Raw genomic sequence first — 12,885 nt, 5'->3', positions numbered from 1 at the left:
ACCAGTAGAACCTCTAAACCAGGAAATACTCCACTTTAAACAAAAGATTTCAACTCTAACAGATGCCTTTCTAATATCTAACGATGTCGGACGACGCCTGTCGAGAAAGTGCGGAACACTCGGCTCTGCTCAAGTTGCTCTCTGCTCTGTTTTACGCAGCCAGCTCGTTTCTTATTACCGTGGTGAACAAAACCGTGCTGACGAGCTTCAGGTGGGTGGCGTTTGGCTGGTCTTGCTTGTCACCAAGTCATTCATGTAGTGTCATTGGAGGACCCTCCAGCATAGAGGGAGCTCAGGAAGGCTAAACATCAGTCGTTTATGGAGCCACGTTTATCCATTTGTGTTTTGACTTTGCAGATTTCCCTCCTACTTGTGTCTGGGAATTGGACAGGTACGTTTGTCCAGGTGTGGATATTTTATTCTCCCTCAATCATAAAAACACACTAATTTCATGGTCCCTTTCAGATGATCACCACTCTTGTTGTCCTCTATGCGGGCAAAATAACCAAAACAGTCCAGTTTCAAGATTTTGACAGAAGTATTCTCATAAAAGTAAGCACTTCTTTTTTTCCATTCAAATATTTCTATGTTTTTTTTTTTTCCCCCGAAATTTTGTTGCATTTTTTTCAGAATACTGCATACTTTCATTCTCTTGCCAGATTTTCCCTCTTCCATTGCTCTATGTCGGGAACCATATAACAGGACTGGCAAGCACCAAAAAACTCAGGTTTAACCATTTAGCTGTTACCTAATTTAGTAGATTTGAGAGCTTGTAAAGTTTCACAGTGCTCATTCAGACATGTTGTGTTTTCCAGTTTACCCATGTTTACTGTGTTACGGAAGTTCACTATATTGATGACAATGATCTTGGAAGTGTATATACTAAGGTAAGACATATCTCTTGTTTTTATGTTGCTGTTTAAGCTTTGAAACACTTTCTGCATCTTCACATACCCTTGACTGAACCGATCTGAATGAACTGTATATGTATATACACATCTGTATATTGTGGCATATGGAGAGATGTTTATTTTGTGTATCAGTGGAATTAAACCAGATAGGAGCGTTCACTGCAGGCGCAGGAGGAAGATGAAGGGTACAGAGGAACAGGATGTGATTTATTAAAGGCAAATACTGCCAAGCGTTGTTCTTATTTGGTACTTCCTGTCCACTTTTTTTTTTTTAGTTTTGATCTAAATGTTTTCCCTCCTCAGAAAAACCTTTCCAAAACGCCTCGTGTACAGCGTGGTGACTATAGTCTTCGGTGCCATGGTTGCAGCAAGGTATAGATGTACATTTTTTATTTGTTATTTTATTGGAACTTGTTTGTGAACTGCCTGACAAAGTGCAGATAACACACCTTTCCCTCAATGTCCATCACCTCCCCTAGTTCTGACCTTGCCTTCGATGTGGAGGGCTACACTTTCATCCTGCTCAACGATGCCTTCACTGCTGCCAGCGGCGTGTACACCAAGAAGAAACTTGGCGATCAGGTAGCGTTCCCTGCACGTTCTGTACAAATGGAGACGCTTGATGTTACTGCTACTGTAGCCAAATTTCTGTGAAGGTGTGGTTTCAAAAAAAAGAAGAGAATTTAACTTGTTTTCTCAACCGTAAATTCTTTAGGTTTAAGTTATGGTTTATGTTTGTACTGTATACTGTATGTTAAAAAGTGGTTTAAGGAAGTTGGACATTAGATTTTTAACTTCAGCTTTCTGAGGTGTCAACAAAAGTGATGGCCTTAATATTGTTCATCCACTCTATAAATAAACAGATTTTTTTTTTTTTTTTTTTTTTTTTTTTTTTTTTTTTAACAAACTAGGATCACAGCATCGCCACATTACCATACATTTAATTTATACACAGCTGTAACAGCAGAGCAGCTGGATTCACTCTCTGAACCACATATTTAAAATTTAAAATGTAAAAATTATTATGACTTTATATCCTGACAAATATTCACTTATTTGACTTGTAGGAGTAACATGTAAATAATTAATTATACTTTCAAATGTTAACATGCTTTTTAGAAGGTTTACTGTAGCTGTGCAGGTTCATATTTGTCATATCTAATATGAACCTTTTTTCTTTTTGTTCAGGGCCTTGGGAAGTATGGTGTCTTATTCTACAATTCACTCATCATTGTCATCCCCACTCTCTTGGCGAGTGTGTTTACTGGAGATTTACACCAGGTACACACAGTAACTGTGATGGAGTGTGTTCTCTCTGGGTTTCTCTAAGCTTTCCCTACCTGACCACCGTATGTGTTTTCATCCACAGGCAGTCACATTTGAGGACTGGGTGAAACCCGCATTTGTTGTTTGTTTCCTTATGTCTTGCTTCATGGGGTATGTTGCAATACTCTCATCCAAAATGTTCAGTTACAGTCACACCCATGTGATAGCTGTTGAATTCCCATAGGTCTTACATCACGGCTTCAGCCTGTGCAGTTTGTTATATGATTCACTTCTGTCTTTTTCAGGTTTGTGTTGATGTATTCCATAATCCTGTGCAGCTATTACAACTCCGCGCTTACTACCACGGTAGTGGGGGCAATAAAGGTAAGATCTCACTGAAAGGTATATCATATCATAGCGATAAGCACACAGCGCACATCTCTGGGAAGTTGCAACCTGCATGCGCATCTGTACTCAAACATCACGAGACATATTGCTGTATTTCAAATTGCATATTTATGTACCAACACTCACTATTTTGAGTGTTCACACTGTCAAGTAGGGAAACGGTGCACTACAAGTACCAGGATGATGCACTCAAAACAGTCCACAAACTGAGTGAAACTCTGGACACTTTTCACACTCAACGGTTGCCATTTGAGTTAGGTAGCGGAGTAGCAAAGACCACAACGTAAAGATTTTCAAATCAAGGCATCTGAGGAAGCTGCAGCTGTTGCACAACACCGCACAAAAGTGTTTATTCTTCACTAAGTACCACTTTACTGCTGTTGGACAGAAGCCACCAGTGTGTTTATTGAATGCGTTAAACAGACGACACACATAAAAAAAACAACTAAACATTTCTGGATAAAATAATTAAAGCCAGCCACCATATGTTGGTGGGTGATGCATTCAAATGCTACATTTTTTTCCCCCGACAAATGCAGAACAACAGTGTGCAATTTGGGGCAGCACTGTTCTGTCAAAATGCGAGTACTACACAAGTAAGAATAACATGTAAGAGCACTATTTTTTTAGTGTACGAAAATAAGTGTGTCATTTGAAAAACAGCCATAGTGATTCATATGTTTAAAATCAACCCATGAATCTTTAAAATTGTTTACAAATTTCCTGTATCCCCTACTGATTGAAATCTGCAAATCTCCCCCAAAAAATAAAATATATTAATAATATAAATAATTATTAATCACTAATGTGCACAAATATTCATATTTTCTCCAGAATGTGGCAGTAGCCTATGTTGGCCTGTTTGTGGGTGGAGACTACCTGTTCTCTTGGATGAACTTTCTAGGCCTCAGCATTTGGTAAGAGTTCCCCTCTCAGCTTTTTAATATAACTGCTGAACCGTGTACAACTAACACATTCTGTTAAATGTTGTAATTAACTGTTCCTGAATACAGAGAGTTTGATGTGATCAAACACATTTCTTAATATATTCATGTTTCTCGTTTCAAAAAGAGCGTCAATTGAGATTAAAGGCCATTCCTGACCTAAATTCCAATCCAGAACAAAACGGTGATGCACAAGCTCAACAGTATCCTGATTCACAGATAAGATTTGTTATCAGCGAATCAAATACACACGCTGCTTTTGTAATAGCAGGCATTTTTTTTTTTTTTTTAACTAAAGCTGTCTGCAGTAGCAACAACGTGCTTCCCACTCTCAGTCAAATTCCCTGATTTTCGCTGACTAAAAAGCTCAAATTCCATGACTAATAATGAACAGAAAAACAGGCTGCGGCTGCTGCCCACCGGGCAGAAAAGAAACAGCCACATTATTTTATTCCCATCCATTTGCAAGCTCACGGGCCTTTTTAGTACAAAACTTTTCACTGCACAATTATGATCACACATCAGGCCTGTGCACCCTTATAAACACACTGACCCTTGTGCAAAAAGCTTTTAAAATGGGAACGGTAAGAAGCCAGCATGCTTCTTACGGTTGATGTGGCTGTGATCTGATAGATCTGTAGTAGTTTTACAAACTTTACATTTAGCTTTTCTGTTATCTATTTTTATCACAGTCTTTAACTTCATAATTTTGTAGTCAAAGCTCTTGAAATTTACATTTTCCTGGCATGTTTGCCTTCGTAAGCATGTACAAGAAAAGGCACGTATTTACTGAAGTGACACTTGCTGACAAAGGGAAAGGAGATTAAACCATTCGTGCAATACGGGAAACACATGAAGTAATGCTTTCAAAAAAAAAGACTACATGGAAAATATTATATTTCCATGAATGGCAACTGAAATTTAAACATGCAAACATTTTTGGCCTAAAAAATGATCAAATCCCCTGACTTTCCCTGTCTGGAAATTTGTTTTTTTAATTCCCTGACCTGTGGGAACTCTGCCACAATCACCGTTATATTTCATGGCCTGACAATCCGTTGCTTTTGTCTTTTGCTTTGCAGTATGTCAGGTGGACTCGTGTACTCGTATCTCACCTTTAACAATAACAACAACAAATCATCTGGAAATAATGCAGAAGGAGCGCCAGAACTGAAAATTCACATTACACAGGATTCAACAGGGAAGTACTCAGCCAACTAGAGGGGCAATATTCCAACTCTCACCACTTGATGGCGTTGTTCTGCTCCATATTGGAGCATAAAATTGCTTCTATGCTTTTATTTTTTTATGTGCTTTTAAAAACAATGAATTGATTTCCCTAAAAACACGACTGGTGCTGTCTATTTAATTCCGCCTCCAAAACATGAATAAACTCAACAAGAAGTGTCCATGAACTGTGTGTTACGTTCAGTGAATGTTTTATTGAAAATCAACAAATATAGAACAGTGTGGACAGCCTGTCAGAGAAATCTTACTTTTTTTTTTTAAAAAAAACGTGTAATAAAATGTCTACTAAGCAAGCAAGATCACTCTATACACTCAAATATGTAAAACTGTTGGAGGTTGTTAGCAGAGGGGGAAACTAAAATGAAAACCTTCAAAGCTCTGTCAATTGTGCACACTCAATATTCTAACAAACACTACATGTATATATTAAATGCCATAATCTTCTCAAAACACATAGACAAAGGAATAACAATGCTTCCAAATATACTATAATTGAGTAAAATAAATCATTTGGCTTTTTTGATTATCATCAATTTGTTTTCCTTCCAGTTTGACTACAACTCCATAATTTGTTCATCTTTTTCAGACATCGCAGCTAGTGACAGGTTTCCTCTAAACGAGCAGAGGCAGGGCAGCTATGAGGGGCTCCGTACAGTGTTGAAGGATGTAGTGTTGCTTTGAAGAAAGAAAGAAAGAAAGAAAGAAAGAAAGAAAGAAAGAAAGAAAGAAAGAAAGAAAGAAAGAAAGAAAGAAAGAAAGAAAGAAAAAAAATAATAACCTTGGCACTACACAATTAAGTTTATTCCTGGACACGAAAAAAAACTCAATTTTCAATGCATTGCAAGCTTAATCCAAGATTTAATAGGCGGGTGTTACGCTAAATCAAAATCAGTGTAATGTCCAAATTTACGAGACAGATTTGGAATGAATTTGGTGTTTTTACTCATTTTCGTCACCAAATTTCCCTTTTCCACCGTATCAAATTCCAGCGCTTAAAACACATAAACAAAAAAATGTTACCAAGAGGAGGAAAAAAAAAAAAAAAAGAGGGAGAAATAACTTAAACTTTAAAATGAGATGACATAGAATTGCCACACACTGCTCGTATGATGCCACGCTGGTGTCAAAGCTGGTCTGCAGTCTTTTAATATAAAAGGTGACGGACATCATCCGTTGTAAAACATCTCCCGTCTGGTTTTGGCCGGCAGGTCTTTACATGTTTCTAATGGGGATAGCGGCCATTTCTTGACGCGTCCTGAAAGGTACTCTGGACCTTTAAACATGGTCTGGTTTATTTATTTATTTTAAATCATGCCTGATCAGACCTCTAGATTAGGCTTGCAATGATCCCCTCTCATTCACATAAAAAAAAAAAAGAGAAAAGAAAAGAAAAAGACCCATGTCAGACTAATCAGGCTCCCCTGACTTTTGTCACTTCTCTTTGCTCACCACTTTTTTTTTTTTTTTTTTTTTTTTAAATAGAGTTGTACCGGTGAGACTGAAACTACTTTTCTCAGTCCATTTCTTCCACCACTGCTGTCATCAGTGGCGGCGAACTTGTGCTTATAACGTCAGAGATGAAGCCTGGGAACGCGGTGAGAGGCCACCTGACAGCTGGAATATAACTAAACATTTCCTATGTTTGGCCACACCCTGTATCATTCTGAGCTTACTCCATATATATACATCAGTCATACACGCTCTCTTATAACTCACAATATACTTAAACAAAGAAACTCGTTACCAAAGTGCAAACACAACAAATTAAAAAAAACATAATAGGTATTCTTTCTTTGCCTTTAGAAGACAGAGGAAAGAGAGACATTCTTCATATAGTCAAATCTACAATTATAGCAGCCTAAAAAGGATAAATGGAAGCTGAATAAGGTGCTTTAGCTTGTGCCTTCCTGGTGCTGCAAGGGGTGGGGGTGGGGGAGGGGGTGGATGGATGATTCTGTGCATAACACTGATCTCAGGCCAATTCAGCTCCTTCTCAAAAGTCTTGTTTTACAACTTGATAGAATAAACTAAACTAGTCACCGATCTGCGTTGATGAACAATTCTTCCAGCGATAGCACGCACAGCAGGAAGGCGGGTCGAGGGGGTGGAGATATTAGGGGTGAGGAACGGGAGGCGGGCGCGGTGTTCAGGCGGACAGGTTGTTGGCCAGCTCGATGAGTGCCAGGGCGCCGTGGAGACGCTCCCGTTGCTCCTGCAGGCGGCGCTTGGCCGCTCCCCCCTGGGTGCCCTTCTCTTCCTCCGCGGCCTCCTCTTCCTCCCCGTTCTCTTCGTCGGACTGCAGAAACTCCATGGGGTCCTGCTGCTCCTGGTCCTCGCTTCTCGCCTTGCCCTGGGGCTTCGCCTTGGTGGTCGTAGGGGAGCGCTGCTCGCGGGTTCGCCAGTACCTGCGGGGGCAAAGAGCAAGTTAGCGCGCAATGTCGGCAGAGCGTCGCGTCAAATGCGTGGAACGTTTCTTCTCGGGTCCGGCTCTGTCGCGCGTGCAGTCGCGCGTCCGCTTACTTCGCCAGCCACTCGGCCACAGCCTTGTTATCCACAGACTGAGCCTTCCCCAGGCTCTCCTTCGGTTCCTCCCTCTTCAGGCGGGAGAAGGTATGCTTGGGGCAGTGACGGTTGGCGTGGGTGAAGCGGTTGCCACATCCTGCGGAGAGAGCGGCAGGTAGGGACAACTTACGAATTAAATTACAGCTTACTGAGCTACAATGTGCAGTGCGGGACCTTTTGTGGAATAGGATAGTTGTGAAAAGACAGCCATACGTCAAGGTAGAAATAATGGATCAGCATTTTTAATCAGTCACTAATTCATAGTGAATTAATACTCCAGTTGTGACTAACCAGACACATGGAGTATTACATTTCAGGTTATTAGACTGTTGCTCCGTCAGTATCGTGTTTCTCAGGTACTTTCCATGAATATAACGGAGCTGAGTTTAAATACCCAGTCGGACACATACTGCAGCACACCGGAAAGTACCGAAAAGTGACCGAAAGTGAAAGGTTGCATAACTCTGGAGCTTGTTTGTCACTTTACGGACTAAAACTGCCCGGTCTTTTTTTTTTCTTTTACCCCCCTTAAGTCCACATTTCAAACTCACCTTTCTCCGAGCACACGAAGGGCTTTTCCCCGGTGTGCAGCCGCTGGTGGGTCTTCAGCTGACCGCTCTGGACGAACGCCTTCCCGCAGTTTGGGTAGTCGCACAGATACGGCCTCTCTCCTGCGGTGGAACAGGGGACAACGATCAGTCAAAAAGCGACGCCGTCGTTTGACAGTTCGGCGGCTATTGCGCCGTAAACGACTGAAGAAGTGCCAAAAAAAAAAATAAAAAGAAGTAAAACACCGAAGCCTCAAAACTTCCTACCGGGGGGCGGGACACCCCCTCATGGAGACGGGCCGATCATAAACTGAAACGATTGCACCAGTCTTGTCGTGTCTCTCTCACCTGTGTGTGTCCTCTTGTGGGCCTGGAGAGACTTCTCTCTGGGAAACACTCGGTTGCAGATGTTACAGCGGATGCGGCTGGATGAAGTCTCCCCCTCGCTTATCAGCTCTCGGACCGTGTCGGCCCGCGGCCGGCCTCTCCGGATACCGTCCTGAAAGCGGGAGCACACGCGACGCGGTGTCAGCCACGGGCTGAAGTAAAACACTTCAAAGGACTCCCCGTTTTCTCATTGAGCAGCAGACGCGAGAGGGCAACAAACTGAGAACAAACTGTTTGAACGCTTTCGTCGCACCGATACACGCGTGACACGAAACGCTACTTTATTACCGCGAAGACTGAACCCCGTAGTTGTTGTTTTTTTTTTTTTTGCCAGTGGCTTGATATAAATGTAACGTCATGTGAATCCCGATCTTCCTGCTTTGAAGCTCACGTGTTGCGCTGGAAGCAGGCTTCACTTGTTCGTTCATTCTGAACTCCCTTCACGTCCGGTTACATTTTTGGCGCGCGACTACACGTCATGTATGAGCAGCTGCTCTGGGATCAGGAAGTAGCTGGGGTTTAAAATCCACCATGTCACACCCTAATGCGCGGGCGTTTTTTAAATGACTCGCCATCTCGGCCATATTAAGGCCGGTTTAAACACTTTTTTTTTTTTTTTTTTTTTTTACCGCTTTAGGTAGTTCCATCATAAAAAAAAAAAATCAATAAATAAATAAAAAAAATCAGCAGATATTTTCTAATTGAATGCGTTGATCCTTAATGGCGGCTCGGTTTGGGATAGTTTGTTACTTTTTTTAAAAAAAGTTTACGATTTCAGCATGCACGCGCCCCATCTATCCAGAACTGTGTTTTTAAAGGTCGTTACGCGCATTTAAAGTGTTGTTATAAGTTACAAATGCTGTTATATGTGTAACACAGTGTTGTCAACAGCGTCACACTATATCAAAGTCTTTAAAGAGACTGATGAGTTATTATAATGAATTAATTGAGAGCCATGCCGGGGTTTAAGCAGCACCATAACGATTAAAAAATAAATAAATAAATAAATAAACAAGCGTTGTACCTTGATCTGATCCGGTGACGGTTCCGTGTCCGCCTCCCTGGCCGTCTGCGTCCCGGTAGGGGACGCGGCTCCGCTCACTGAGCCCGGGCTCAGGGTCACATTGTGGGCGTTCTCCCCCCATTTCCACGGGTAGACCATGAAGTCGCTAAAGCCGGGGCTCGTCGGCGTCAGGGCCTCTGTTTTCCGGGGTTTGATCGGGGTGGTCTTGATAACGGACACCAAAACTCTTTTGGGCGAGTCGTCGCAGAAAATAACATGCGGGTGCTTGTTATCGGCCATCGTATGGGGGTAAAAAAAAATAATAATAAAAAAAATCCGGTGTTAAGTCGCAAAAAACTGTAACTGACTGGTTTACAAATGAACCTAATATCCCAAATAGTTGTCCTTTTCAATCTGGAGTAAATATGTCCTTCATTTCCAAAAGGACCAGAAAAGAATCTGTGAACCGCTCTTCACTACAAAGTATCCGCAGAAGTCGGATATGAAGATGGTGGTAAGTTTCCTCCTGGTCTCAGCGGGTCGTCTGGACTGACCTGTGTGCGCCTGCAGGAGCGTTGTCCCGCGTTGCAAAATCGCGCCTGAGCAGTTTACCATCCAATCGGCTGCAGGGATCCGATCCCACGTGTCTAAAGCAACCAATGGCAGCAGCCGTATAGAGCTCTCGCTCAACCCTGTAGGCCAATAGGTAGAACAGAGAGCCCTCCGTGCGCAGTGATTGGTCGAGACGTTTCTGTCCAATGAGATTTAAACGCTTGACGCGCGCCCTGGTAAAATGACATCAGGACGAGCCAATGAAGTCGAGCAGAGCACACGGCACAGCCAATGAGAGTGAAGGGCGGTTAATTTTACATCGCAGACGAGCAGATGGCATTTTCCCGCGCTGAGGAATCTGTTTATGTTATTACATGTTATTGACATTTTAAAGGGAAAGGAAACGGTGGCTTCGAGGCGCCAAAGTTACGTAATCTTTTTTTTTTTTTTATTGCGGAAGTACTTCGTGGACAAAGGATGTACTGTGTGAGAGGAAACAGAAACGTTTTGTTTCTGAAATTCTGTTTGTTAAATGAATGGTCATTTGAACACTCAACGTAACCCTAACTTTCCATTCAAAGGTTATTCTTTTTAATGTAGAGCTACCAGTACAGAAATCTATTATTTAGAGTAGAGGCACACTTGTACAGTTTTGCTGTTCAGAGACTTACTGTTTGTTACGTACTTGTCCCAGGCAGCCTGCTTATGTCTCAAACTCCAGTTACCTAAAAACACAATCCGAATATATCCTAAGCACTGCACAGTGCCTGTACAAATTCGGTTGCCCTTGTCTATAGTGTCCCAAAAGGAGATCCAGATTATACTTTAGCTACACACCAGTCCTGAGTTTAAACTGTTACTATTTCTTATGATCAATGATGATTTTTTTTTTTTTGCTTTCTGTATTTGAATTTCACACTCCAACATTCTCTGGAAACAAACATTGATTGTTTTTCCTAAATCTTTTATATATATATATATATATCATTATAATAACTTTTGAGAATTTCATTTTGATTTTAAGGCAACGATCAATTCCTTAAATTTGTGCAATGTGATTCAATTCTGACGAATACATGATTTTAAAACTGCTGATAGTATCACATTTCTTTAGGATCCACACAGTAACTTCAATCTCATATTACTTTCCCGACATGTATTATTGGCTTCTGACAGTAATTTAAATTTCAAGAGTCCCTGCAACACCCTTTTATATTAGGGTCTTGTACTTTCTACTCTGACCACTAGATGATGCTAAATTCCATTAAAAAAAAAATAGGCCTGCATGCTGACTCTTCCTGTGAGTGGGGGGTGACACAGCTTTATAAGGTTTGAGATACATTGTTCTAATTTTATTCTTAGAATACGTGGATTTCCGTATTGTAATATATTCATGTTGTTTTGTAAGTATCAGTTGGATGGTCCTTTACCCATGACCCATAGTACATTATATAAAATGAAATGAAGTTCATGAAGTGGAAGAGCACCGGCCTACTCACTTTTGTTCAATGCATGGGCTATAATAAGAATAATTACAATAATAATAATAATAATAATAACAATAAAAACATTTTTAATGTAGCTGCTCAAAGAGTGTAGAGTCTGTGCATACAGGCCTTGCATGGGGATAAATGATGTTACTCACAGGTTGGAAATACAATTCTTTGAATGATGCTAAGAAAATACCTGGGAATGCTTGTTTTTTTATTTATTTATTTTTGGTTATTTTAGTGGAAAAATGTCATTAATCCCGTGCGGGTTCTACTAGTAGGGACATTTGAGGTTGGGCCAAGTTTGGCGACAGGTGTGTTAACACCACTACCTACCCCAGGAAGAGATGGGAGCAGCTGCTGCCAGCTACAGGCACCATAACATATACACTTTAAAAGATCAATATTAACATTATCACTCGCTGAATGCACAGTGGGTAAAATAACTGTAGGACATTCAATTAAATAGCTTGCACAAGCTTTGTGGCCCAACTTGACCTCAGGGTTAGCGTCCAACAGCTGCTCGCTTACTGTAATGGTAAGTGACTGTTACAGCAAGCTGCTAAGCTAGGTCGGCTAAAGCACTTGAGACAGGCTACATTCATCCACTGCCTCCTAATATTACTATTTCAGCTGCATGCTTCACTGTTAAGGGTTTTTCGATGGTTAATTCTTGGGTTCTTTGTTCATTGCGCTAGTTGGAAGAAAACTAGAGAGCCAACATTTCAAGATCTAACGTGTCACCACTGTAACTTTAGTTTAAAATGTGCTGTTGTGTCGTTCATTCCGCTTTAATAATAATGTGTTATAAAAATATATATATAAAAAATATATATAAATAATATATATATATATATAATAATAAATATATAAAAATATATATAAAAATATATATATAAATAACATATATATAATAATAAATATATAAAAATATATATAAATAATATATATATAATATATAATAAATATATATAAAAAATATATTAAAAAATATATATATAGTCACCACTGTAACTTTAGTTTAAAATGTGCTGTTGTGTTGTTCATTCCGCTTTAATAATAATGTGTTATAAAAATATATATATAAAAAATATATATAAATTATATATATATATAATAAATATATAAAAATATATATATATAAATAATATATATAATAATAAATATATAAAAATATATATAAAAAATATATTTAAAAATATATATATATATAGTCACCACTGTAACTTTAGTTTAAAATGTGCTGTTGTGTCGTTCATTCCGCTTTAATAATAATGTTATAAAAAAATATATAAAAACTATATATAAGTAATATATATATATAATAAATATATAAAAAAATATATAATAATATATATAATAATAATAAATATATATAAAAATTATATATATTAAAAAAATATATATATATATAGTCACCACTGTAACTTTAGTTTCAAATGTGTTGTTGTGTCGTTCATTCCGCTTTAATAATAATGTGTTATAAAAAAATATATATAAAAATATATATATAAATATATGTATATTTTTATATATATATATATATTATAGCACAGCCTGACTAAG

The 12,885-nt window shown here is 39.3% G+C and overlaps 2 protein-coding genes across 2 annotated transcripts; one reads left to right on the top strand and one right to left on the bottom strand.

Moving 5' to 3' along the window:
• slc35d2 (solute carrier family 35 member D2) lies at window positions 1-5,554 on the top strand. The gene is made up of 12 exons (XM_069699581.1): window positions 1-211; window positions 358-391; window positions 466-552; window positions 660-727; window positions 816-887; window positions 1,215-1,283; window positions 1,391-1,493; window positions 2,100-2,192; window positions 2,281-2,348; window positions 2,483-2,561; window positions 3,420-3,502; window positions 4,612-5,554. Exons 1-12 carry the CDS (start codon window positions 84-86, stop codon window positions 4,748-4,750), a joined length of 1,023 nt encoding a protein of 340 aa, XP_069555682.1. The 5' UTR covers window positions 1-83; the 3' UTR covers window positions 4,751-5,554.
• Window positions 5,041-9,823, bottom strand: znf367 (zinc finger protein 367). The gene is made up of 5 exons (XM_069699582.1): window positions 9,299-9,823; window positions 8,236-8,386; window positions 7,891-8,010; window positions 7,298-7,436; window positions 5,041-7,182 (listed from the first exon to the last, which is right to left on the bottom strand). Exons 1-5 carry the CDS (start codon window positions 9,575-9,577, stop codon window positions 6,924-6,926), a joined length of 948 nt encoding a protein of 315 aa, XP_069555683.1. The 5' UTR covers window positions 9,578-9,823; the 3' UTR covers window positions 5,041-6,923.
• Between the last annotated feature and the right edge of the window lie 3,062 nt (window positions 9,824-12,885).

This window comes from Brachyistius frenatus, unplaced genomic scaffold (genome assembly GCF_029030835.1).
Source record: "Brachyistius frenatus isolate BFR_SWC_R1_liver_20210118 unplaced genomic scaffold, ASM2903083v1 Contig_30, whole genome shotgun sequence".
Lineage (NCBI taxonomy): Eukaryota > Metazoa > Chordata > Actinopteri > Embiotocidae > Brachyistius > Brachyistius frenatus.
This window is presented reverse-complemented; position numbering and strand designations above follow the sequence as displayed.